General features: G+C 38.7%; 1 protein-coding gene across 1 annotated transcript in view; it reads right to left on the minus strand.

Moving 5' to 3' along the window:
• Positions 1–10,418: 10,418 nt before the first annotated feature.
• kdrl (kinase insert domain receptor like) overlaps positions 10,419–27,664 on the minus strand; it is a 47,131-nt gene continuing 29,885 nt past the window's right edge. The window contains exons 23-30 of the mRNA XM_039813298.1: positions 26,957–27,079; positions 26,476–26,587; positions 23,010–23,109; positions 20,026–20,131; positions 17,790–17,914; positions 16,816–16,894; positions 15,495–15,598; positions 10,419–12,596 (exon numbers count right to left, since the gene is read on the minus strand). Of these exons, the coding sequence (XP_039669232.1) occupies positions 12,413–12,596; positions 15,495–15,598; positions 16,816–16,894; positions 17,790–17,914; positions 20,026–20,131; positions 23,010–23,109; positions 26,476–26,587; positions 26,957–27,079 (933 nt within the window). The 3' untranslated portion in view covers positions 10,419–12,412. The remainder of the gene's footprint in view (positions 12,597–15,494; positions 15,599–16,815; positions 16,895–17,789; positions 17,915–20,025; positions 20,132–23,009; positions 23,110–26,475; positions 26,588–26,956; positions 27,080–27,664) is intronic.

Raw genomic sequence — 27,664 nt, forward strand, 5'->3', positions numbered from 1 at the left:
ACTTTTGTTTCCGTTTAATTTTTTGCATATTCAGATTAATAATACAAAATAAACAAATAAAATATGATGCATTATTAATTGTCAAAATAAAATAGGGTAAGGTAGGAAATTACCACGCTAGCATTATAAAAAGTAATACAAATCAACCCCACTTTTAACAGCTGCAACATTAAAGTGATGTACACATTAAATGCATCAATAATTATAATCCAATAATAGGCTAAAATATACATTCTGAAATGGGCCATTCTGCATAATGAGTACTTAACTTTTGGTATTGTAAGTAGCCTATCTTTTGATGGTAATATTTTTGAGTATTTTTTGAGTATATTTAAGTACAGTTTTGAACGCAGGACTATTACTTGTAACAGAGTAATTCCACTCTGTAGTATTGCTAGTTTTACTAAACTATAACATTTGGGTCCTTCTACCACATTTCACCTCACCGGACCATTGACCTCAAGAGGGCAGCCTCCACCAACAAAAACATTCAAAGATGTATACCATATTGTACATCTCAGTCAGAGTAATACAAAATGCATTATACAGGTTAAATTATTCTGAAAGATCCACTGTTTCAACATGCTGTCCCATTGATTTTAGGTAATGGATCATTTAAAAAAAAAAATCAGAAGAGGATTTATTGCCAAGTACGCCGTGGTGTTTGGTGCATACATGCACATATTAAAAGGAAATAAACAATAAAGCAAAGTACTGCACCAGACAAGAACATAAAAATAGAATATAAACATTACAACAAAAAGTATGTAAGACTTAGTTATCAACATTAGTTATCTTAAATCCTGTCAGGAGACATTCTTTCATAAATTATGTTTTATCCTCAGGTCCATTTCGAGGCACCTTTCATTGAACGTACTATAAATAAATTGAGCGTAAAAATAAAAGGGAAACAACCTAATATACCATCAATGATGGAACAATCTTGATGACAGTTGTTTCATTGACAAATGTGGAAATGTGTGGAGAAGAGTAGTCAGACATTTATGGCAACATCCTGATGAGTAACATCATAAGAGGAAGTTCACGCAGCTGCGATTCAGAAAATATGCTCATATCTGCTGTCATATGATGCCCTATAGTTCTTCTGTTATTCAGATTCTGAGCAGTTCCAGTCAATGACACTTGTGATGTTTAGAGATGAATGGAATGAAATAAAATGGGAACTGGGAAATGTGCAATCTGGGTACAATTAAGTGCAATAGGAGGGGGAGGATGTGCTGTGGGTTCTCTTTCTCTTTCTTCTGTGAGTGTGGGGGAAGGTCTTGTGTGAGTTTTTTCCGAAAGTTTTTTGAAGTTGGATTTTCCTATTACATTTTACCTGAGACTTATTGTTTAAGCCTGATAAGGAGGTAATTGTGGCTTTATCACATTTTATTTTTTTTTATTTTTGTTTTTGGTGAAAAGTAACTAAGTAGATTAACTCAAGTGTTGTACTTAAGTACACGTTTGTATTTGACTTAAATATTTACATTTTCTGCTACTTTTCTTCTTCTATTCCACTACAATACAGAGTGAAATATTGTACGTTTTACTCCGCTACATTTATCTAATAACTTTATACTTTGCAGATTCAAATTAATAATGCACAATATAATCAACAAATAAATGATGATGTATTATTATGGATAAAGACAAGACTGTATTGATCCCTTGGTGAAATTCACAATCTACCTGGCTGAATATATGGTAAAAATCACTCCCATCTTTATCATCTGAATTATCATCCAATAACATAATATAGATTATTCTGAAATGGGCCATTCTGCATAATGAGAACTTTTACCTTTTGCACTTTGATTGTATTTTGATGCTTATACTTTTGTACTTTTACTTAAGTGACTTTTACTTAAGTGACTTTTACTTGTAACAGAGTTTACTTTCTTATAAGGTCCTAGAATGTATTTTGGATATCAAATTACATTCTTCACTTCTCGAATAACTAGTTGATTAAACAATGGTAGTATTTATTTACAAAATGTCAGTACAGTCATTGTTTTTTAATTAAGTGTTTAAAATTAGTTGTGTGGTGCATATGGATGAAGTACAGTAAATATGAGCATGAACAGACAGCATGTGTGTTCACTAGATGGCGCAATTGAGTTAGTTATGAGCTGTGTCTTGTCTTCTCCTGGATGTGCTGGATGGATGGATAGATGGATGGATGGATGGATAGATGGATGGATGGATGGCCCAAAGTATGGTGGTGGACTGGTCCAGGAGGTGCTAGTTCACCTCCTGGGCACTGCCAAGGTGCTCTTGAGCAAGGCACCTTTCCATGGGCAGCTCCCTCACTCTGACATCTCTCCATTAGTGCATGTATAGGTACTGAGCATGTGTGTGTAATACAGGCCTGTGTGTAATGTCTGTAATAACAACAGAGTGAAAACATTGTAATTTCCCCTTGTGGATTAATAAAGTATACATTATTATTATGGATGGATATGCATAAGAGGACAAACAAAATCCCAAGAAACGCATGGTTATGTGTCTCAGTGCTGAAATATGTGTGTTATGTGTAAGGTCAGCAGTTTTTGTCCGTCCTCTGAGTCTGTTGCACAGATGGATAGCTCAATATACTGACGCTTATAGAGTGCATTGCAAAAGACTGACAAGGCGACTGTGAGAGTATCCAGGATGTTTTGAAGGGTCATGCTGGGATGTCTGGTTCAGACCCAACTGCACTGTGATGCCAATTTGACAGTTAGACAAATTGTTTAAGCCCTGAAAAAGCACAATACCAACAGTCTGTCTTGTCAGTAGAGAAGAGTTACAAATGTACATCTGTCTGATTTCAGACCAATTTCCATTTTTTAATTATCTAGTTGCTCTTAAAATCAGGGGTTTAAAATTAATTAAAAAATGAATCGGATAAATCAGAGAGTGATTTATGTTTCATTATCATTACAATGACTCCAGGGGTTACATTTGCATTCTTGCATACTACAACATGTCATGATGGAGAGACATGCACACCCAAATGTCTTTTAAATACAAATGGACAAAAGTCCATTCTTTCATTGAGCTCAGCATAGTGTGCATGTAGTAGATCAGTGACAGTCAGCACAATAATTCAGTTTGTTGCATAACTTCATTGATGTTATTAAAGTGTCCACGGTGTTTCTCTGCAGGAAGGGAGGTAAAACAGGAACATCTGCTACTATTCTTAGAGAAACTGCCTACATGGCTGACACACAGTCACAATTATTATTTTGTCATGTGTAATGTAAAACACATGTAAGCAGGATACTGCAAACACAAGCCATGTTCGAGTGTTCTGATTGATTCATTCAGGATATGACAGAAATAGATGTTGGCAAGATTGTGAAAAATGTTTATGTGCGGTTGATGTTTTGTCATGTTTTATTTTAAGAGCGAGAGAACATTTTCTACATCCTGGGGGCAGGGGTGCCGAGGAATTTAACTTTTTTTTAAACTTTCACTTTGACATTATTCTGTGGAAGATGATAACATTTGAATCCTTTTGATGCCCTGAAATAAAGGATAAGCAGTCACACAGGAAGTTCACTTTAATTTTCAGCCACATGACTGTTATCCCGAATTTGTTGAATTTACTAGAAATTTGCGTGGAAACCCTCTAAGTTTTTACACAAGGGCAAACTTAACAGGTCAAGTTGTATTAATACAGAGCGGTAAGTTGATGCAGTACACAAATCAAGTGTACATTAGTAGTCATTACTAAAAAACAATTCTGGAATCATGTTGTCTAAAATAAGCATGTTAAGTTAAAGCTTTAGTGCCTAACTTTTTTATGTTAATGAACGTCCGTTACATTCAAGCCATTGCCAAATGAGTTGCTACAAAGCTAATTAAGACTATCAGCTCAACAAAACTCTCTGCATTTCCAGGCTACAGCTTCGGAGTCATTGGAATGGTTATATGACTTTTTTCGGGTTGAATGATGGTAATCTCGCTTCCCCCTAGCACCTGTGAGCAGAAAAACCACCCTTGCAACTTTTGGCCTGCGAGCCGGTGATGGCGATGTAGCGAATTGCTTTAGGCATTGCACACATACACGCCCCCGTCCAGGAACCGACTAGCAAGAACAAGGTAGCAATGGAGTTTTTCACACTATTGTCGTGGCTGAGCTGGCAAAAAGAAGCAGAAAGCTAGGAAAGCATTGTCGGATGAACAGAGAAAGAGGAAACGGCAGACTGACTGAATTTTTACAGTGTTGCCAAATATCTATTCTGAAGCTGTAGGGGGAGCTCTATAGAGAAACCTACAAGCAAAAAGCGAGAAAACAGCGAAGAAATTGCCAAAACTGCATAGCGCCCCTTTAACTTCCTTAGTTATCTCTGCTTAAAGGTACTCTAAGCAATGTCACACGTTTTTTAGGCTACAACATTTTTTGTCACATACAGCAAACCTCTCCTCACTATCCGTGAGTTGCCGGTCCCCTGAACACACTGTTAAAAACGCGGTCTCCGTAGACAGCCCAGGGTCCACACACAGCAACAAAAACAAAGTGGTCCAACCTGGACCATGCAAACATACACAAACTGTGTTCCAGTGTTCAGCCAATAATGGACAAGAAGGATTGGGGGGGCGGGGGGTTAGTGCGCTGAAGCACAGAAGGGAGGGGACGGGATGAGGAGGAGGGAGGAGCGAGCTAGTCTTCGTTTTGTTTGAATATACTTTGAACGCCAACAAGAAGTAACGTCACCCAACATCGCTTAGAGCACCTTTAATATGATCTGTATACATACTTAAGCTGATTATGACAAACAACTATTTAGTAATAAATATGGTTTTTAACAAAACATGAAAGAAAAGTAGTGACCACTAAAACGTTTAATTACAACTAAATCTGGGTTTACAGTGAATGCCAGCAGCTTGGCTGTACTTAGGTACAGCCATGCTTTGATATAAATGCTAATATTAGCATACTAATATGCTCAAAATAACAATGCAAACATGCTGATTTGAAGCAGAAGAAAAGGCAAAAGATCACCAAAGTGATTACAATTCATCCTAAGAGGAACATGAATGTGTGGAACAAATTCCTTGGCAATAGATTTGTCTATCCAATAGCTGTTGAGACGTTTCACAATAAACCACAAATGTCAACCTCTTGGTGGCCTGGAGGAAAAGTCAGAGGATCATCAAAGTCATTAGGATTCATCCTCTGGAGACCATGGAGATCTGCACCAGATTTCACAGCAATCCATCAAAGTTGACTTAAAACATTTCAAAAGAAGAAAAATAAATAAATAAAACTTCAAATCAATTCTGGTTGACACAGCAGACACCTGAATCCCCAGATAAAAAGAAACAATCTGGGATCTTATATTCTTTCATGCATGATGATGTGTGTGGTAACCTAAGCCACAAAATGCCCCTGCAAATGTTCGCAGAGACGAGGCAAGAGTGCCACCGCGCATTTACAAACAGGAGGTTCTGATGTCCCACATTTAGACCATCGAAAGGGATTTCAGTTCACCAAAAGCAGCCACGGAGCGGCAGCACCGGAACCGGACAGACATTTCACAGAAAGAGATTAACACAAAACAACACGCGTCTGAGCTCCAAAATAACCCCACCATGTTCACGTTAATTATGCCACTGTGAACAACATTTTTCCCAGGCCCTCCTGGTGCATGAGCACTCTATAAACCCCTCATCCCCCCACCAGAGAGGTAAACAATGGGGGCAAGTGGGTGAGCTGGTTTCACTGCACTTTTGCCTTTGAATGGGCATTGATGAATCTGAAGACTCCCGAGGGTGCAGGGCTGACATAGTTGTGTTGCAGTTCTCTGGAAACTATTAGAAGTCAGATATATGTTGGCTCTGTGCAGCTCCTGTTATCACTGAACCATATGGAAGCAGGAGGTGATCAGAAGCTCTGGTCTTATCTGATATAGGTCTCCTTTCTGTTTGTCATCAGTAAACTAACAGGGGGTGACAGAAGGGGAACACATGCTATGAATGAAGTAAACATTGTGCAACTTTTATTTTACCCCACTGGCATGCCAGCCTGTCAAATTTAAATTCAGGCCGACAATACCAGCTTTCTGATGTTTTTTTGTAGAAAGGGTTAGCGTTTTTAAGAGATCCAGTGAATTTTGTTTGATTGTTCTCACTAATTCACAACACATGAGTTGCTCAACCAGAATGAAATGACACTTTTTGATTTCCTGAAGTGAGTTTAAAGTTCTGCTGCTTCAGCAACATTCCAGATCCACATGAAAGTACACAGGTGGAGTCACCAGATGTCCCTTAAGTTTGTTTGGTTTTTGGTGTCTTTAATTTGCTCAAGGGATGGCAATGTCATTCTGTCGGTCCACCGCTTTTGTTCAGACCAAAATATCTCAAAAAGTATTGGATTGAGTGCCATGAAAGTTTGTACAGACATTCATAGTCCCCAGATGATGAATCCTACTGACTTTGGTGATCCTCTGACCTTTCATCTAGCACCACCATGAGGTTGACCTTTCTGGTTTTGAGAAAAATATTTCAATTCAATTTCTTTATTGGATGGGTTGCCACAGGCATTCATGTACCTCATAATGAATTTACTATTTTGGTTTATGACCAAATACCCGCAAAACTATTGACATTCACATCAGCCTCAGCTGTACTTTGTGATTAGTACTAATTAGCAACATGCTAAACTAAGACATGTTAAACATTATATTATTTGATAGTGATAGTGTAGATGGAGGCAGAAAACATGGGGAGAAAGACGAGTAAAACTCAAATGGAAACAGACATTCACATAGCTACTACACATGACAATATATTAATCTGTTGGTGATGTGATGTTTGTTTTCTCCCCTTCGCCCTTTGAACCACAGTGGTTCTGAAGCCCATAACAGAAGAATCTTTATTTAGCTGCATGTGTTGTTGGCTCAGACTTTGCTTGTTAAAGGTGGTCTGAAGTTAGGTATCTCAAAGGGGGCAGTATCCGGCTCATTGTTTTGCATTTAGGTGAGAGGCGCGGATGTGGCCTACCCACCATTCACCTTCTTGGGCAGGGGTCTGGGAATGGCATTGTGCGGCCATTTATATATGGAAGGGGGTTGGGGAGGGGGGGGACCTTTGTGCTCTTTTGTCGATGGCCCCAAATCAGTGTATGATAGGATTTCAAGCTGCACAGATTCAGTTGGATCACAGATGTTTTCTGATGTACTTTCAGACGTTAATCCATTAGCACCTCTTTTTTAATGATTAATGGAGCGTTTGTTTTGCAGAGCTGTTTGCTTTGGGAAGAGGCCGTGGAAGTATTCGAGGAGGGGAGGTCTTTTTCAAACATGCAATTAAACGAGGGAAACAAAAACAGACTGCACAGTGGGTGTGGTACTTGATTCAAACAGAACATTTCTGATGATTATACATCGTTACACTCTCAGTAACTAAAAGTCTTGACTGATCAGATCCTGAAGAGGGGAGCCCTCTTGCTCTTCCCGAGGTTTCCCCCTTTTTTCTGTTAAAGTTATTTTTTTTTCTTTCCAGATTGAGAGTCTGAGGATATCGTTGTGCAGACTGTAAAGCCCTCCCTGGCACATTTGTGATTTTTGACTTTGGCCTATATGATTAAAACTGACTTTAAGAAAGTCTTATAGGATTCTAGCTAGAGTCAAAACACCTTGACTCATATCCTGCTCTGGTGAAAGATTAATGCTTCCACATGTTTTATTAGTAATACTTCTGATCACAGAACAATGATGAATTGTTGTTCAGTGGCGTGTATTTTCCATCTGGTGGCTTGTTTATTACACTGATACATTAGAGCAGTGGTCTTCAACATTTTTTAAGCCAAGAACCCCCTAACTGAAAGAGAGATGGAACGGGGTCCCCCTGCTACATAGAAAATGAAATTGCACATTAAACTGAGCCTACATTAAGACTTTTAAATTTTTGAAAAAACTTAAAAATGTAACAATAATTTGGAGGCCCCCCTGCATTGACTCTGAGGACCCCCTAGTGGTCCCGGACCCCCTGTTGAAGACCCCTGCATTAGAGGATAGGTTCACATTTGTTCAGCAATACTCTCATGCCCATATGTCCATACACTTCAGCAGTCTGAGTTAGAGTCAAGTCAAGTGGATGTCTTCCAAAGTTTCACTTTTTTTTTAGTATGTGAAAAATTTGAAATTTGAGCGTATCCTTTAGTGTTTTTACAATCTTTGATAATGTGAGTATACAGTATTTGATTATTCTTTGTCCCCTTATTTGTCATGTGACAATCTTTTTAAAGTATATTACTTCCCTGCATGGTTTTGATACAGTTATGTCATTTTACTACTGCTAATAACACCATACATAATCATGTTAAATTATGTATTAATGGACCTAAGGACATCAGCAGAGATATTTGTTAATTAAAAAGGGAAATACAAGCAGAGGTGATGTACAAGCTGTAGTGTTTGATTTTATGATTTCTTCTTCATCATAAGTTTCCTGTCTTTACTGATACCAACGATAGACTGTATATAAAGAGAAATAAACTGTGCTGCTGGGGCTATAGTGCCATCTTTGAGGTCAATAACTTAGAACAAAACTCCAGTAGTGCACTTAAATACAATTCTGAGGTACTTGTACTTTACTTGAGTAGTTACATTTTATGCTATTTCATACTTCACTACAGTTCAGAGGGAAATATTGCACTTTTTACTCCACTACATTTTATAGCTGTATTTCTAGTTACATTTTGTATTTAGAATATTAATGCAACATATAATCTCAAACTTATTTTAATCTTTGATATTAATGAATTAGTTTAATAAACGGCTTTCACTCAGTGGCAGTGCTGCTCCCACTCGCAGTGGCCCCTCAGGAAAGGATAATCATACTTCTGCCTGTATGGAAAAATACTCTGTTAAGATGCAGTTACACAAACCTGACAGTCAATACCCTCCCCCTCCAACATCCTTCCCTTGTTTGTTTGTTTCTCATATTCTGGAAATAGTCGGAGGTTGTTGATATGTGTTTGGGTGTAATGCCGGGCACTCACCTTACAGTAAACATAGTAAATCGTGTGAAGACAAGCGGAGACAGTGAAGGGCCCAACCTGTCCTGTGACGTGTGGTCCCTCAGACACACCCAGTGCTAGTAAGCAGGGGCCCTGCGCTCCCATAGGAAGCCCCGTGTGTGGCGTCCTTCGGTCGTGGCCAGGATGATTAAGAGTTCCTTTCTTTCCTGTTCGGAGGGGCATTGTCCCGGTGAGCAGACAGGCTGCCGACACCTTTTCCTTGAGGATGAAGTGAGTCTCTCACAGTCCAAGGAGCCGCAGAGGGGCTGATGGCACAGTCCACAAACAGACCTTTTCATTCAGGTTTGAGAATTCAAATGGGAATAATTAAGGAGCATTTTGATTCTGTGAATCAACTTGGTTGGAGATAAGAATAGTATGAAGCCTCGGGTCATGCTTGTTTGTGCCGGGGGTTACCCGCACAAGGGTTGGAATCCTTTAATGCACAATCCTTTAATGTGTCAAACTCAAGGCCCGCGGGCCAAATTCAGCCCCTTGCAAATTTTGATCCGCATATCAATGTATGTTCACTATAGATTTGACAGATTGCAGTTGTGCGACACTCAAAGCATATTTTGGCAGATTTGCCAACTTTGAGGTTCAGAAATTGCCATAGAACCAGAGAGTTTACATATTCAGGCTGTGAAACAGGTTGTTGTAAAAAAAATTAATCTTTGATTTGCTAAACTCTATGATGGCTAAGCTATGATGGCTAAGGTTTAGAGCTTTGTGTCAACCAAACTGTTAGTGAGAAAGCTATATGAGACACGAATGATACAGTCAAAGGTATTATTAAACTTTTCGGTTAAAAAAAAACTATGTCAAACATGTCTGGCCCTTAATGTGATTCTCATTTTCCAGTGTGGCCCTTAGTGAAGTTGAGTTCGACATCCCTGCTTTAATGGGTGGCAGAAAAAACGCGAGGGGTCATGAGATGATTTACAGGAAATAAATAAAACATTTTTGCATGCAACACAACGTTTTTATTTTCCCACTTTTTTATTTAGGAAGAACAAAATCCAAAGCACACAGATCTGTGAGGGGTTTTGACGAATTGGAGTAATTTTCAGCAGATTTATGTTTGATTAAATTAGCTTTGTTGCTGCAATGCTTATTGTACATTTTGAACTGAGGATGGCACCTAATGGAAAGTCAGGGAATCAACAAAGTTCACAAAGACCATTAATGTCTGCCCCAGATTGCAAGTTAACGCATCGTATAGTTGTTGTGAAATTTTACTGTAAACCACAAACGTCAACCTCATGGTGGCGCTAGAGGAACAGATTATCAGTCAGTAAGATTCATCCACTGGGAATCATGAATATCAGCGAAATGCCTGATAAGAATTATCAATGTTTTCCTCATATAAGTATTGTAAGCAATTATAAGTCGAGACTGCAGGTAATGTATAAATATATAGATCTTTATTCATTTATTTACTTCATATACTCAGTTAACAGTGTGGGGAACATAACTTTCATCAAAACTAACTTGTTACACTGCATGAACAAAATAAAATAGATAGGAGGTCCTATTACTCATGGTTATGTATAAAGAAATGCAATAAAATCCATTCAATGTTATTGTGATAGCAGTAACTAAAATGAAATTGAAGACAGCATTATAAGCGAACATACTAACATAAAAAAGGATGATGTTAGACTGGCAAGAAATACTATAACAAATACTACAAACGTTAATTTCCTACTATGAATAGTTAAATAAAAATGCAAAATAAATCAGAAATCTTTGACCCTCAACACTGTTTCATAATAATATAACTTTCCAATACAGAAATTATACTTGATATAAAGTATCAGTGCATATGGTAATCACTTCCTCTCCGCATAAACAAAACAAATTGGTCACAAACAAAACATAATTTGGAAATACACAGGGGTTCAAAATATCCATCTATTTTTACTGCAGTTTAATCACTGACAAATACTGTTTTCTTTACTGGTCAACAAGGACAAGCTAGCCACATTTATACAGGGTGTTTGTACGCTAAGTAAGTTTGGTCCACAATACTTTCAATACATATGGTATTACAAACAAAATGCATGATTTTACATGATAAAAAAATAATACAACATGATCCAGATCAGACTGGTGCTCACTTCACACACACACGTAGAGTTTTTGTAGCCTGCTCTGCAAGCTATCCTAACACATAGCACAAGACGAAGGACATAAATCCACATACATGTTTCCGTTCAGCAGCACTAACAGCATATACATCTAGGGTGAAGTGTTGGGATATTACATGTTGATAGGAAGACTGAGCTGGAAAATCCTTTGGTTAACTTTTAATTATAATTCTAAAACATTACTAAATGACAGTGTTCACAATCTAAATAAATACATTTTATTAGTGCTTTTTGAATAAACTGTTCCTATGAAGTCTAATCTCGTTTTTGTACACATGACATGTTTTCTTCTCACTTTCTTTTTAGTTTGACCAAATAAAAATAACACAGTGTTTGAGTTTCTTCAACACTAGATTGGGAAAGGAAGATCTACAGTAACTCTTCATTTAAATGCTTCAATGGTCGCGCTGTAATGTTAAATCTGAAGCCGCCTGGTCTCACTCTCGGCTCTACCCTGTTTCCTCATTAACCTGTGATTTTCATTAAACCAGGAGAGCTTAAAACACACCCACCACAACATGACAGTAACTCTGGGTCAACCTGAGTTAGTTGAGCTTTTTTCTTATGGAATTTAAGGAGCAGTGACGCAAATAAGTAAAAGTACAATCAATGTTGTTCAATTGTTGTCATCGGCTTTTTGCTTTGAACAAATCAGAACTTTAGCCAACCTTCATGTGAGCAGATGTAGCCACATTACAAAAACGTCTTTTCTTTAACGTTTTGTTTTAAACTACAAATCCCGTTTTCACTTTTTTAATAAAATGAAAACAGATATTAAAAAGTCAATCAATATCAACGTGAAAAGCCTTCTTTTCTGGATATTACTCTTCATCATCAAAGGTTGTAGTTCAATCAGATCTGTGGTAAAGTGGGAATGATTGTGGTTCATTTTCACAGTAGATGAAAGAAATACCTGAGGCTGTTTCCAGCTGTTTGACATATCACAGTGAATGTGGAACGGACCAGCAGCATTAACGTTTCAGCCTGTGTCTGAAAACTGGAAAGGAATCAAGAGTCTACAGGTTTCCTTTTGTTGCTCAGCAGATGCCCTGAAAGTTGGACGTTACAGTCAAGTAGATTCTTGATTCATTTCAGAGCGTCCTTTCTAAACACTTTAAGAGGGAATCTGAGGGAATGTGTTTTCCTCTCAAACTTTGCTACAGTCCAGAGATAAGAGTCAAAACAGAGGAGAACAAAGCAATGGCCTCAAGGCTGTCACTCAGATTCTCTCCAGGGCTGTAGCAGGAGGTTACACAGGCGGGGTGGAGTAGCGCACCACATAGTTGTAGTCAGGCGGCGGGCTGTGACACTCCAAATCTGCGTCCAGGGCCGAGTCATCCAGACTGAAGTCCAGAGAGGGGACTGTGGGTGGGTACTTCTCCTTCTCTGTGTCACTCAGCACAGACTCTTTACTCTTACTCACTGCCTTCATCCTGAAAACACAAAGAGATAAATATCACCATACTACACACAATACAACATACAACAACTCAAAAGACATAATTTTCAAGGGGCAATTCAAGACAAGCAGGTTTGTGAACATAAAACACAAACTATTCATCTCTACATGCTTAAAAACAACCTAAAATACAAAATAATCTCTCACTGAAATGACAGAAAGTTGATTCAGAGTGAAGCTTTTCATTACCTACTTAGAACACAGCAAAACAAAAATGTCTCCATCTATTATGATCACAATTTTTAAACATAGAGTTAGAGTAAAATTAGAGTTAAACCAAGTAGTCGATTAATCGATCTACAAAAAATTGATCAGCAACTATTTTGATGATTAAATAATCATTTTTAAAGTATTTTTATTTATTTTTTAAGATCAATTTTTAATTTAGTTTTTCATTTTAAACAATTTATTTTTCATTTTTTAAATATTCCTTGGTTTCAGCTTCTCAAACGTGATGATTTAATTTTTCTGTTTTGTATCAGTGTAAATTCTATATTCTTTGGGCTGATTGGACACAGCTCAACATTTGAAGATGTCACTTTAGGCTAAGGGGAATTCACCATTGATGACATATTATAAACAAATATAAACAAAATAATTGACAGATTAGTCGATAATGAAAATAATCATTAGGTGAAGCTCTAATATCCATGAGCTTCTCCCAATTTTTCTGTTAATGAAAATGTAGTAATGTAAATGGCCACATCATCAGCCTCGTACAATCAACAATCCTAATTGCAAAAACACTGACAAACAAGCACGACAGACACAACAAATCAGGGACATCCTGACCAAGAAATGACAAAAGTCTTGCGTCCTCAGTATGTAACTCACTAAATATTCAGTGCATTGCTTTGTATATATTATTATAGCATCTTTCAAATGATTTTAATGCCATAACTCTTTATTGTGGAAAAACTAGATAATCAGGGCTGAAATTGATGCAGTAAATCGGTAAACAACAAGCTGTGCACTTTAACTTATTTTACAATAGAGGTCTGTTTTGATATTCTTTAATTTAAGAAATGCCCCTCGTGAAGCTGTACAATCCGGGAAACCTTTCTTTATTCATATATGATGTAATCAATCATCCTGAGTCCTTCTGCTTCATTTGAGGCTCAGAATATGAGTAATTGCCTCTTATTGTCTTTGGAGGTTGCCAAGGGTTTCCAGAGCTCCTTTCTCGAGGCCAAGGGGTCAGCGCCCAGTGGGGGTAAAGTGACGCTGCTGTACTGGAATGTTGTCCTGATGAATTACTACCTGATAAACTAGCCATCAAAAATACTTAATAATAGTAGTGTTGCCATGCCCATGCCAAGCACAAGGTGGGGTAAAATGGGCAATTGAGCAACAGGAAACAAAATGAGTGAGGATAAAAATCCCTTTTTCTCTGAGCTGAAATTCTTCTATGATAGTAAAATGAATGTAGACTGTTTTACCTTATTGGACTTTAATGTTTACTTACAGTTTTGTCTAAGGAAGACAGCTTTCTTGGCAATATTGCTCAATCAACAAAAAGTTGTGTTGTGTGCTTCTGTTTAAAAAGAAGTCAGGCTCGGGGAGTGGTGAAGGCCAAGGGAGAAACAGGTGGACTTCAGCTTAACAAAAGGAGCACAGCGCAATAGCTAACAGGGGTGGCCCTTGTAAACCCTCCTAAGTTCAAAGGTGGCAGTGATTGAGTGGTTGCTCAGCAAGGAAGTCCTCCCCTCAAAATGTGGATCATTCTCTGCATGCCTGAGTTTCTGCCACACCGAGGCCCTGATGACACAAGCAGGCCTGTAATGCGTCTCAGTAGCCTCGACCTTTTGAGTTCTAAAAGACACTTTGAGTGTTAGAGAAGTTCGGTCAGCTGTTAATTAATTACAGTGCTTCATTAACTCTGCTAAGTGTGTCTCATAAGTTACTTCCCCAGCAGTTGTTTACATGTTCCCTCTTAATAATTTACAAGCGCTTCTATATCGTTCACACTCTTTCCTCTTCAACTTAACAGAGATTCGGGAAACATATGCAGATTTGCTATAGGACAATTTACTTAACTGCTGTTTCTCCTTTAATCTTTTAAGTGGAAGTCACACTACTTTGAAGGAGTATTAATAGATGCTACTGTGCAGGGAACAGCATAATACCACAAGGTTTAAAGTGTAATTAATGAGTTCAGAGGTTTGACCCTGTGCCACTGAGCTGCTGTAAACTTAATATGTACGCCTTAAGACACCTACAGAGACCCTCATAAGAAAAAGATTTACAGAAATTTGACTCAGATTTGACTTTATCCTCAAATAACCCACAAAGTGAGAACACATTGTCTCAGTGTTTTCCCCCCTTTATAACGGTTTTATATACTTCACCTGGCAGGATCCACATCTTAAAGTCATCAAACGATCCGCAGCATTTTGGAGTACAGTCTTTAGTAAGCCAATGTCAGTCTTTAGAGATTATGTAAGTTTGTTACTTAGCAGCCATGACTCATAAGTTCAATCAGACTGGGAGGTATCTCATTCAGGACTCTTTTAGTGAAAACAAAGGGTTTTAGTACATGCTCTTAAAACAGCCAAACCTCAAGTGACGCATCCACTCTGCTTTTGTGCTCAGTTCTTCAGTTTGTCACCTTCAAGCTTTTTCCCTCCCACTTCTCCTTTGTGCCGCTGTTCCTCCCGCACGGCTTCTCCATACAAAAGAGAAAACTAGCTGCCGACTTTTTTTTAAGGCAAAAGAAACTCGTGTTTGTGAGAGTGAATGTATGACAGTTATAGCGTCTACATTCCAGCACAACGGGGAGGTTTTCAAGTAGGTATTTTGCAGTCTCTTTTTGTGTGTGCTGATTTGTCAAATGCCATGTTGGATGGGGTGCTGTGTGGTGTAATGTACGTACGCCAGGGCCATGATGCTCAGGGGTCGGCTTGCCAATGATTCAAGGCGCTTCAAAGTCTCCATGTTGTCAGACGACAGGCCCATCCCGCTGTCTGACTGACCGCCCTGATAGTGATGCAGAGACAGACAGAGAAAATAATTAAAACCCCAAATCTTCTCTTCTTTGTTATGTGAGGTGAACAAATAACAAATATCTAAACGTTAGTAGGTAAACTTTATTTTTATAGAACCCTTCAAAAACAGAGTTACAAAGTTCTTTACAGGTGCAGATAAAATACAATAGCATGAAATACAAAAAGAATCTCAGGTAATGACCAAATGTAGTAATAAAATCAACATCATAAAGCAATTGGAGCGAAATTATCACCTTTATTTGATACTTAAATTAATAACTAAATTTAGCTATCAGGGCGCCCCTTAAAGCTGGAATGTGGCAGAGACTCAGTAGATCTGATAATGAGGGAGAATGTGTTGCACAGTGTTGGAGCTAAACAAGTAAAAGCTTCCTTACAGTTCTTGGTGCAGAATAAGGAGTTAAATGATCCAAAATATATAGTGAAGCCAAACTGCTGAGGGCTTTAAAAGTAATCAACAACATCTTAAATTGAAATCTAAAACAAGTATGGAGTCTATTCAATTCAGTCAGGACTGTAGTCTGGTGTTTGTCAGAAGACTTGCTGCAACTTGCACCAATTGCTGCCTCAATGACTTTGGCAACATTTCTGATTTGTAGATAGCAAGACTAAACAAGACTTTAAATCTGATGTCTGTTTGAAAGTTCGCTGTCAATGATCCAAGATCGGGGTGGATTCTGTTATACAGTATAATGATCAGGACCAATTACCAGAACGTTTTATCAGTATTCAGTTGTAAACAGTTAAAGGCCAACCAGTCTTTGATGTCAGCAGGGCATCAGTGCAGGGAATGCACATTGCTAAGATTTTCTTGACTAAACGACGTGACGAGTCATTGGCATAAAAATCATAGGTCACAGTGTTGAATAAACAAATATGATGGTAGCAGATACAAACTGAATAAAATTGGGCCAAGTATAGAGCCTTGTGGGACTCCATATGACATGACATCCGGGGAAGGAATAAAGTTATCACACTCTGTAGGTACCAATTGAAGCTATTTTAAAATTCACAAAAATAATGGTATATCTTCTTATACAGTTCAAACAAGCCACTATAAATAACGACATTTATGTTTCAGGGTGAAGTTTCTAGTTAACTGTCATCTAACTAACTGCGTGGTTTAGGATAAGTTAGAGCGCAGATTGTGCATCTGTTTCTGGTTTAGGTCTAGAATGAATAACTCACCTCGTGGTTCTTATTAGTCCCGTCCTCCATGGTAACCTCGTCAAAGGTTTTCACACTAGCAGGACGGATCTTGATGTTCCTGGCAAGAAAATATTTCCAGGGTAAGTCTCCAAAAAGTTCTCTTTCTGTTTAAAGAATCCTTTGACTGGAGCGCAGAGGCAAAGTTCAGCAACAAAACCACAGGAACTTAATCACTTAAATCAACAACATGTAGCATCTATGACGTTGTACTTTGAAAACACACCATGTTTACTTTGCATTTCAACACTCAGAGGCTAAAACGACTGCTTAATTTAGCTTAAAGGCTAACTGTCATTACTGCTTTTCAACACCTCAATAAACACACTTGGAGGGGTTGTGAAAACCCAAGAGCTCAACACATATTATTTTAAGTGGACATAAATCTTGAAGCTGGCTCTATGGTTTTGGGGGAAATTTCTCACAAAGCCTGCTGTGTGTGTACATTACTTATCATGTGCCAATCAGGTCTCATTGTCCTCAGGTCAGACCTAAATGTTATCTTGGTTGAGTTTAGTTTGAGTATGACAGGAACAATAATTGTTTGGAATATTATTCAGTGCCAAATGGGGAAATGATTTAGGAATTTCCTTTGCAAAACAGACTCAGCGCTGTTTGCCTTTAACAGTCTGAGGATAGGTTTACATGTCTTTAAGATAAGGTGATTTATTTCATTTGAATGTCTTAAGCTATTACACTGGGGACCATGAATGTCTGGAGCAAATGTCATGACAATCCCTCCAATAGTTGTTGAAATATTTCAGTCAGGAACAAAGTGGACTGAGGGTCCGACACATCAACATTTCCATCCCTTGAGCCACGTTGCTCGTGCGGCTATATAACAACTCAGCGCTATAAAGAATAGCTATGAATAGCAGCATCTGTCCAAGTACATTAGCGTTTTAGGTGTCTGTCTTATGTAAACCAGCCAGTGAATACATTTTCCATGTTCTCACCAGGTGCTCCCTGAGTCACGGTGGGAGACGGGTCGTGTGGGCATCTCTTCTGACGGCACTGTGGCTGACGGGTCTCCCACCTTCACCAGCAGGGCTGTGTTGATTGGTATATAGTGCTTCCCCTCCTAAGTCAACCAAACAGAGACAGAATATCTAAAAGGGCAGCCTTATGCTTCCATGATGCAAATAATAAAAGAACGTGTGAGTTGATGTTGTGTGCACGCTATACAAACACACATCTACAGGTTGTGGCGAGCAACCAAAGAAACTGAAGTCATGCCTAATAAATCCAATACAAAGTTCATGAAATTGGTGAAGGCAGCAGAGTCCATGACCAGCCTTCCTGCACTGTAACAATACCTTTATTAACCAATTAATTTTAGTCAAACCCCTCCACTGTTCTTTCTGTCCAGTCTGAACTTTTTTCTAATGAATAAACAAGCTTCACAGACTCATTTGTAACACAACATGCTGTAGTACGTGTGTATGCATGTGATGTTATGTGTGGCCTTGTCTTTATCTCTTATTACTCCACTCAATCTACAGTCCTGTGTAGTCTTTGCATAAGTACTGAAATATAATTCCTTTTCTTTGTATGCCTATCTGTCTGCAGTAATGTACAATCTGGACTAGAAGCCCTTTCTGTTTAGTGGCTAGAAGTGGAAACTAAGGGCATCTTGTGGATCCTGATGACTGAGAATAATCCCTGTCCTGTTTGGGCTCTGGCCAGTTTCCTGTCACCAGTGATCGTTATTGCTAAGTGCTCATCTTTCTTCAATTTCCATACATCTTTTATAAAAATCTTTTTTTTCACGACTTTTGTTTAAAATGTCAGTGGCTCAGTGAGTTACACATAATATACTATAGTTACTATAATCATAAATTATTTTGTGCTTTATATAGGTGATAGGTGAGAGGTTCAAATACATTGATCATATTCATTTGAATAGAGAACAGGACTAGAGTTCTTCAACAGTCCACCTGATAACAAACAGATCGATGGAAAACCTAGCCAAACCTAATTTGTTTTCTTTAAAAAAGCACAGGTGGGGCGCCTGGGCTCACCTGGTAGAGCACATGCCCATAAACTTAGGCTCAGTCCTCGACGCAGCAGCCGCGGGTTCATTTCCGACCTGCGGCTCTTTGCTGCATGTAATTCCCTCTCTAATCAATAAAATTAATGTAGGCTAAATTCAATTTAACTGCTTCAGTTTTAGGGTCCTGATATCGTACATACTGGCTCACTGTTGCGGCTTATTGGGACACTTGAATAGAATAAAACCTATGAAAGTCAAAATTGCTGTGAAAAAGGCCTACTGGTACATGTGTCATTACCTTTCTTACCTTTTGAATTATGTTTGCATAATACTCAAATACAGATTTGTTTCTCTATTGCATATTTGTTGTCCTAATTATAAAAAACTTTCTGACAGCCTTATACAATTTACAAACTCCCATAGTTTGTGACATTCCACAGCATTCATACCAGATAATGTTATCTTGCGTCACATTAATATTTACATTGTTTTTTCAGGTGTTTTGAAGTGTGGTTCCTCTTACAAGAATGATGTTGCTATTTCAAAGGGAGCCAAGTGTTTGTATTTAGTGTTACTTCCCTTCGTAGTTACTCTGAGCAGCTCCCTGGGTGAGACGCCGCTCTGAATCTTCTTTAGGCTGCAGGACTCTGATCAGCAATGCTGCTTCCTGAATAATTGCGTTTGTGACTCATTCGGCAAAACTAGTGACTATTATTTTTAAGTGTTCTGTGAAGCCACAGTATTTATTAGAAATTCCGAAGTACGTGGGGATTTAAACGTGAAATAAAATTTAGTTCCATTATTTGTCATTAACTACGAAAACACTTCCATATATCTCTTTGGTGTATCACCATCAATCGTTTGTGTTCACACTTTATTGACCAATGGTCACATACAATCGTTAGCACGTTAGAACGAGTGAAATTTGACTTCAGTATTTAACTTATCTTGAAAAGTGCCCGTGGATCAACTTGGGGTTCAGTGTCTCGCTCAAGGACACTTTGACATGTGGACAGGAGGAGCCTGGGATGGAACCGCCAACCTTGTGATCTGACCGCTCTACCTCCTGAGCCACAGCCCCCCATCTGAGCTCAACAGCTGCTTATCATAAACTGTTCATTACTGCTACTGTTGAAACAGGCCTAAGACACATCATATGTAGTTTTCAAACAGTACACACTCTTTTTTGTCTATCATACCTGTTGCACGCTGGCCTGAAGTAGATCTCCCAGCTGTTCCACAAGCTCAGTGAAGGTCGGTCGCTCCTGCGGCTCCCCCTGCCAGCAGTCCAACATGGTCTGATATCTAAGAGCAAAGAATACACCACTGAACACAAACTGCAAGACAGACACATGCAAGCCAACAGCATTATGGATAGACACTCTAATTCCAACATACAGTATATTTGGGTTGATGTATTGTAAACTGTGATAAAAACTATCCTCAGGGTTAGTAGTCCAATAAACAAACCTCTTTGCACTGAGTGCCCACATCTGGTCCACTTCAAAATTGACTGTCATCTAGAATATTTGTACATACCCTGTTTTCTATTCTCAGGTGATCCTGAGCCTCTGGGGCAGTATCTGATTCTCTTTTGGACTTGGGTGTGAGAGCAGACAGCCTCGCTCAGGTCTCTGACAAGCTGTCAGCGTCTCTGCCCATGTGGGAAGACTCTGAGCCTTTATGTGAGTTTCCATCGCAGTGGCCTGTCTCATTTTGTGGAGGAATTTAGAAACAGAGCACCAAGGCTGCTGTTTAAATTACATTCACAGCATGTTACTGATTGGGATTGATGGGGGTGATGGATCCCTCTCCTGTTTTTATTGCAGCAACCACCACTTTCCCTACGGATATCTTAAGATTTATGTAAATATTACTATTATGATTCCCTTTTGGCATCATATTTAGTCAATCTCAAGTTTGAGGAAAAGCACATGGTCCGTTGCTGCTTTATCGACCCCACTCCTCCTCTCCATCTGAGTTTGCGTGAAGGGCATCTAAACCTCTCTGCTCCTCTCAGTATTGTCAGGCCCGGCTGTAAGAAGCCAAGCAGCTGTGATTCCCACGTTAATAAACATAGAGTATACTCGTCCAGGTGGGAGCCTTCCTAACGTTGACAGGATGTGGAGGGCTTGATCCCAGCCTTTATGCATATCATTAAAGGGGGGAAGTATACACATTGTATGATTGCACAATTTAAACCACATTTCCTGCCTGGTTCGCAATGAGAATAAATAGCCTATCCCCGCATGTTTGGGGGCCTTGAGGGAGTGTTTCTGAGGTGGAGGTTAGAAATTCTGTCCGGTTGGGCAAGTGTGGTAGGATGGGAAGTGAGCATCCTATTTATTGTCCTCCCACTCTCTGAGCAGCATCCGCTAAATTCCTCTGCAATGCATCAGGACGGTAAATCTCATTAACAGACGGAAGATAACATTCCTGATGAATCAGAGCTACAGTGGTACAAATGATTTTCTCAACACAGACTGCAACCTCAAGTGCTTTTTTTTTTTTTTTTTAAATCAATTATATATTACGAGTTTGGGGTGAGGGTCTAGGTGTTAAAAACCTGGGCTTACAGACACATATGATCAACTGCAGACCCATTGAGGGGATGAAAGGAATTCACCCCACTGACTCTGAGTGCATTACTGTGCATCCCATTTACACTGATATCAGCAGGTTTTATCTCAGCTTCAAATTAGCAGCCGGCCTCACAAGCTATACGCATTTAAAATATATAATTCTTGTAGGGTTGGGCATCGTTTGGATTTTAACGTTTCTGATTCCAATTCCGATTCTTCCTTTCGATTCCGGTTCTTATCGATTCTCGATTCCGATTCTTTGAGTGGTGGAGTTGAAACGGGTCACATGCTTATTTCACAGATGAGAGGAAAGTTTTATTTTGATTCAAAGGTGGGTGGCAGTTTGACAGGGCTTTTTCAATGTAAAATAAAGCCACACCAGAGCACCGCTTACTGTGCTCCATGGCTGCAATGCAACAAGCGCCTGGCCACTATGGAAACCACAACTTGCACGTTAAATTTGGAACCCATGATCAGATTTGAAACCAAATCATCCAAACGATTCCAATAAAGAAACGATTCCGATGGAATCGGAATTTTTGTAACGATTCCAAGTAGGAATCGGTTCTCGATGCCCAACCCTAAATTCTTGGCACCAGTCGGTCTGCATGTAAAGATCATCTGTTCTGACTGAACACTACGGTCTGGATTAGATTTTGCCTATCTTTTCCAATCACTGTCTGCTTTGCAAAGATGATAAATTAATTTAGTTAGCTTTACTTGGCACAAGATGCTTTAAAACTCTGGGCCTTTTGATATCACAACATTATTAAGCAGAAGTGCAACATTAAGCTTTCAAAACAAATAAGATTTGTGGACTATATGAGTAATTTTAAATTAAAACCAGACACAAAGTATGCACATATGTTGGATTTAGTTGCAGAGCTCAGACTGTGATCGCTGCGTCTGGATTAAACAGAAGAGTGAAAGTATTCTTATTACAAAAAGAAGTTTGTCTAGCTGCATCACTGACTGACATCACTGATACCAAAGAAGAAGACTCTTTATTCTCCCACAGATATTTATGTCCAGCACCATCCACCAGCCCCTGTTCAAAACAATCTCCAGTCTCTAGCTCTCCACGCTTGGGGGAACTTGGATTTAAACGTGGTACACATTTACATCTGCCACACTGTCAGTCAGAAAGTGCTTCAGAGTTTCAAGCTTTCCGCTGCAGAGCTAACCAGTAACTAATGTTTCCTCCTGCAACATTCATGGTAGGATTACCCATGATTCTTATCAGGCACCCCTGACCTGCTGGTGCAACCACAAAGAGGGGTAAAGACACAATGCCTCCTTAGCTGTATATATCGATATGGAGCCAAGGCTTTTACTTGCTGCCTATATATTTTTGGCCTCTGTGTGGAAACCATACAGCTGGGCATATGGAGCTGACTGGCTGGGATACACATGACTTGTATATATACTTTTGTTTGAATGATAGTTCAAACAAAAAAATGTTTGCAATCCCATATTTTTCTTAGACAGATTTACATGATAAACAATCAGCAAATTAAGTTAATGCTCCCAAACACACTCTACTTCATTGTTCTCTTGAGGTGGATAGCATGCAGGTATGTTTAGTTGATAGAGATTCTCACATTTCAGAGGAAGAGTATTCTGGCGCTCTCATCCTAGTCCCCTCTTTCAGCCTGCAGCAAAATTCTTCATCAATTTGGACTCCAGGGTACGGGGAGGCACCTGGGAAAGGAAAGAAGGGGAGCGGTTGATTGCAAAGTTATTTGTTGTTGTGCATAAAAATGGCCATACACAGTATATGTAGATGTACTGTATGTTGCAGTTTACATTTTTAAGCAAGGTTAAATGATATTGAAATTGTAAAATTCAAATGCAGGAATATTTTTTAAGAAAATTAAGTTAGTTGCCTGTGCTCAGCCACATAATAACTACAGTGATTTCCTTCCTACAATGTTAATACTTGGATAAACTGTTGAGGTATTTTAAAGGCTCCAGAATAAATCCTTAGGGTCCCAGGCGGTTCTTGTTACATTTCAAACTACGAACACTTATTGCATGGAAAAGTGTCTGCAGAAAGGAGAGGAATAAAAAAGATTGTGAAAAGTGCACTAATGGAATTACACTCAATTGCTCTTATAGATATACACCAGGTGTTTCTTTATTTTCTTTCGTTTTGTATCGATAAGGATATGCTAAATAACAGAAAAACCTCTCCGTATAATGCATTACAGTTCAACAGCATCACAAGCTACAGCTTCATAAAGTTCAATCAAAACCTCTCTGAAACAGTTTCAACACAAACGTAACTTTACATTACATTATGTCATGAACTACTACGACTGCTATTTCTAGTCACTGTTCCATAATCTTTCTTGTGACTATGATTGCCAGTGTTCATCACACCCCCTTCTGGCAGCGTCAGACACCGCCTACCAAGAGTCTGGGTCTGTCCGAGGTTTCTTCATAAAAGGGAGTTTTTCCTTGCCACTGTCGCACTAAATGCTTGTTCTTGGGGGAATTACTGGAATTGTTGGGTCTTTGTAAATTATAGAGTGTGGTCTAGACCTACTCTATCTGTAAAGTGTCCTGAGATAACTCTTGTTATGATTTGATACTATAAATAAAATTGAATTGAATTGAATTATAACCTTCATAAAGGGAGGGTTTATTGCAGAACTGTATTAGACAGCATTAGTTTTAGCTAGGTTTACCTAATAAATTGACAAATAGACATTGGAAGACTTTAAAGTATCTGGGGAAATGACTGAATGTAACATTAACACCAAGTCTTGGGCCACGAGTAGAAAAGACATTTAGATGATATGAATATAATCAACAAACTCCGAGCGAATGATACATTATAATACATTATAATATATTTTAACATACATTATAATACATTTCAAACAAGGATTATGCACAATGTGCAGTTAGAAAGACAACACCTGCCCAGTCTTTGTTGCAGTCTTGATTCTGTACTGGGATCACAAATCTCACTTCACTAGTGAGTTTAACCACTGCAGCTTTCCAGCGCCAATAGTCTACATGAAAACATCTCACAGATTTGTTTTAAAACCTTTGCAGATTGTGTAACAGCTTGCTAAAATTTGATTAGAATTGGTTGGATGATGTAACTATGGTCCACTCATCATGACACAGTAAATGTGTAATGTTGTTATATTTGCTGAGTCATGAATCTGTCAAATATATTACTCGCCAACCACAACTAACTTTATTTACTTTTGAACCTGCCATGTTGGAAATAAAATTTGAATTTAGAGCCTAGTCTATACTTCATGCTCGACCCCCTGTGAAAACATATACTGAACCAACATCTATCCATTTGTGTTGGTTTTGGAAAATACTGCCCATTCCATGTTATCAATACAATTTCCTGAGTCATAAATATGAATTGTTAATTAATTGTTTGCTTAAATCCCCACGCACAATATAAAACACCATCTTTTTGGCTACACAAATTTATAGAGAAACCACAGATTCAGCTTGGCAAAGTGTTCAAACTGTAAAGAAATGAAGCTTACTGCATTAGTAAAAGACACAAGCTGTGATATGTGTAGAGAAAACATTCAATTAAATCCTAACTGTTACAGTTCACATGGTTCATATTTCTAGTTGCAGCTGATGTGAGGGTTGGTGTGTAAACATGCTGTTCAACAACAACAACTGGAATTAATTTTAATGTCTAATCTTACATCAACATGGGAAGTGGGGGGTGGGTCTGGTTAACTGTTTGGCATTAACATTATACAAACAAGCTTTGGATATTTAAACCCACAAAATGGAACTGACACACTTTTGCTTCACAGAGCGATCTGACAAACACGCTTGGGTTACCCCTGAAACTTTTAACCTCCCAACGTGATCAGGTTGCAAAGCTCACTTCTTTGCCATTTTTCTTGGTCATTTTGTATCCTTGTTTCCTGATTTATTTTTCTGAGGCCCCGCTAACACTATCCAGATGTGTAAGTGTTTCTTTAACAGAAAAATGTGGTGAGAATGTGTCAAGAGAGAAGAAGCGGGAGAAAGAGACCAAGAAAAAGAAGGAAAGACAAAAGAGAAAGTGTCCTAATGATGTCAGTGTGCTTTACATTTAAAAGAATATGCAATTTCACACACTTTTCTTTCCACTGCAGTGGGTGACGATGCCGTATGGCGGTGATTCAAAAGCAGCATACAGTCAAAACATACAGAAGAGCAATACATCCAACTTTGGTTACACTTACTCTTATGTTTTCACTGCTTCCCATGGTGACATTTAAACATACAATATTTCATGTTGAGTCTTGCTTTAGAAACGTGTGGGGAGCTCTGTGCCAAGGTGCAGAGGCAATCATGGACCGGCACACAATGCTGTCTTAAAGGCTGCAGTGGTTTCACAGCAGGGGCACACTTTTTACACTCATCTGGCTGCCTGGTAACACTGAGTTTGTGTTGCCAGCTGGGATGAAACGAATAACTTAAATAGGAGGTTTTCTCTTGTTTTAATGTGCCGTGCCTGTAATAAAAATCACAGTCTCACTTCACTAATGTTTGAGTGGCATGAAAACAGTTTGTGAGCTGAGGCCCTTTGTCCTAAAGGCCCAATTACACAGAAGAAGAAGACAGTTATTACCCAGTGCATCTGGTACGGCTGTATAGCCGGAGGCACCAAGCGAGTCCACCAAGCAAGTAGAGCTCTCTTCTCACTGAACATCTCTGATAACAGAACGCTGTGTTTGGCTTTATGCATATGTGGGGATGATAAACACAAACTACCAGTAAACGTGAATTGAATGTCAATATTACAATTTCACTAGGAAATAATGGTATCCTCTAACTACAGACAGGGACATTTGTATGTAAAATAAATCACCTCTGTAAACAATGGAACTTGATACTTCAACATTAAGTCTGTGTATCACTTGTATTGAGTTTATTATAGATATTTGGTTGCTTTCACAAATAGTTTTATGTGTGCATAAGTTTAGATGTGTGATTTTTCCATAAGCATGGTTCTTTTGCTCCTCTGTATCTTAAACAGCATGTGAACTATAAAACTAGTGGTTAATGCTGAGCCACGACACTTACCCAGAGAGAAGATCTCCCACATGAGAACACCAAAGGACCAAACGTCACTCTGAGTCGTGTAGATCTTGTCAAAAATGGCCTCAGGTGCCATCCACTTCAGCGGCAGTCTGGCCTGTGCAGACATTGAGATACAAAACAATTTCTTCCCTTATCTCAGCGGTGTGGACATCTCACTAATTACACATCTGTTTTTGTCACATCTTTGGAGCAGGTGCAGCTTTTGATTTAGCTAAGACTTATTTAGACTCCTAAATATTTAGGTTCCCTTTATCTAGTATTCAAATAAACACATTGATCTACATTATTTTCTTGGGATTTCCAAGAACTGCTGTTTTTATTCAGTCCTCCTTTTTACTGCCAGGTCAGTAATAGATCACTGTTTGCATGTAATCTATTAGTTAAAATGCTTTGATCATTTTTCTGTAAGACAGTAAATACCAGACACCTGGAAAAATACTTGACTAGACTTTAATGAACTTACATCTCCTTTGCGCACATAATCCGGGTCTTTGTAGATGTCTCTGGCAAGTCCAAAATCACAAATCTTCACAACATTATTCTCAGAAAGCAAGATGTTTCGTGCAGCCAAATCACGATGTATGCACTAATGAGAAAAGGAAGAAACACAATCTTATTCACTGCGTTAGTTAAACTTTTCTGCATGTAATTGACTTTCGCAACGGTACTCTGTGTGCTACAAAGCATGTCTGCTTGCAGAACAACACATGGTGAAGTCATTAGTGATATTACAATAGAAAATGATGTGTTCCATATCCAGGCTCAGAAACGGTCTGTAACAGGTTATTTACAACAATGGCTTCATTCTCTAATCAGTCCCATCCGGTCTGCCCAAATTTATGAATGACTTGAAAAATGAATGAGTTCTAGACTGATATCCTTTAGAAACACTGGAGTTACAGGGTGTCATAGTAGAGGCAAAATGGTGCACACTTAAATTTAAGAAAAGTCAAATCTTTTAGGTTGTATTTTGCTGTATATTTATTCATTTACAATGAACTGCATGCACGACAACTTTAAACAATTTGACTCTCTCTGAACCAGTTTGCTTCTACTGGGACATTCTGGTTTAAACACACCAGTTACACACGGTTCAGTATGGTGATTCACTATACGGAGTAAAATGTGTCCAAATTAAATACAATCAAAATAACATGATCTTGGTGGTGAT

The sequence above is a fragment of the Perca fluviatilis genome, chromosome 10, assembly GCF_010015445.1.
Source record: "Perca fluviatilis chromosome 10, GENO_Pfluv_1.0, whole genome shotgun sequence".
Taxonomy (NCBI): domain Eukaryota; kingdom Metazoa; phylum Chordata; class Actinopteri; order Perciformes; family Percidae; genus Perca; species Perca fluviatilis.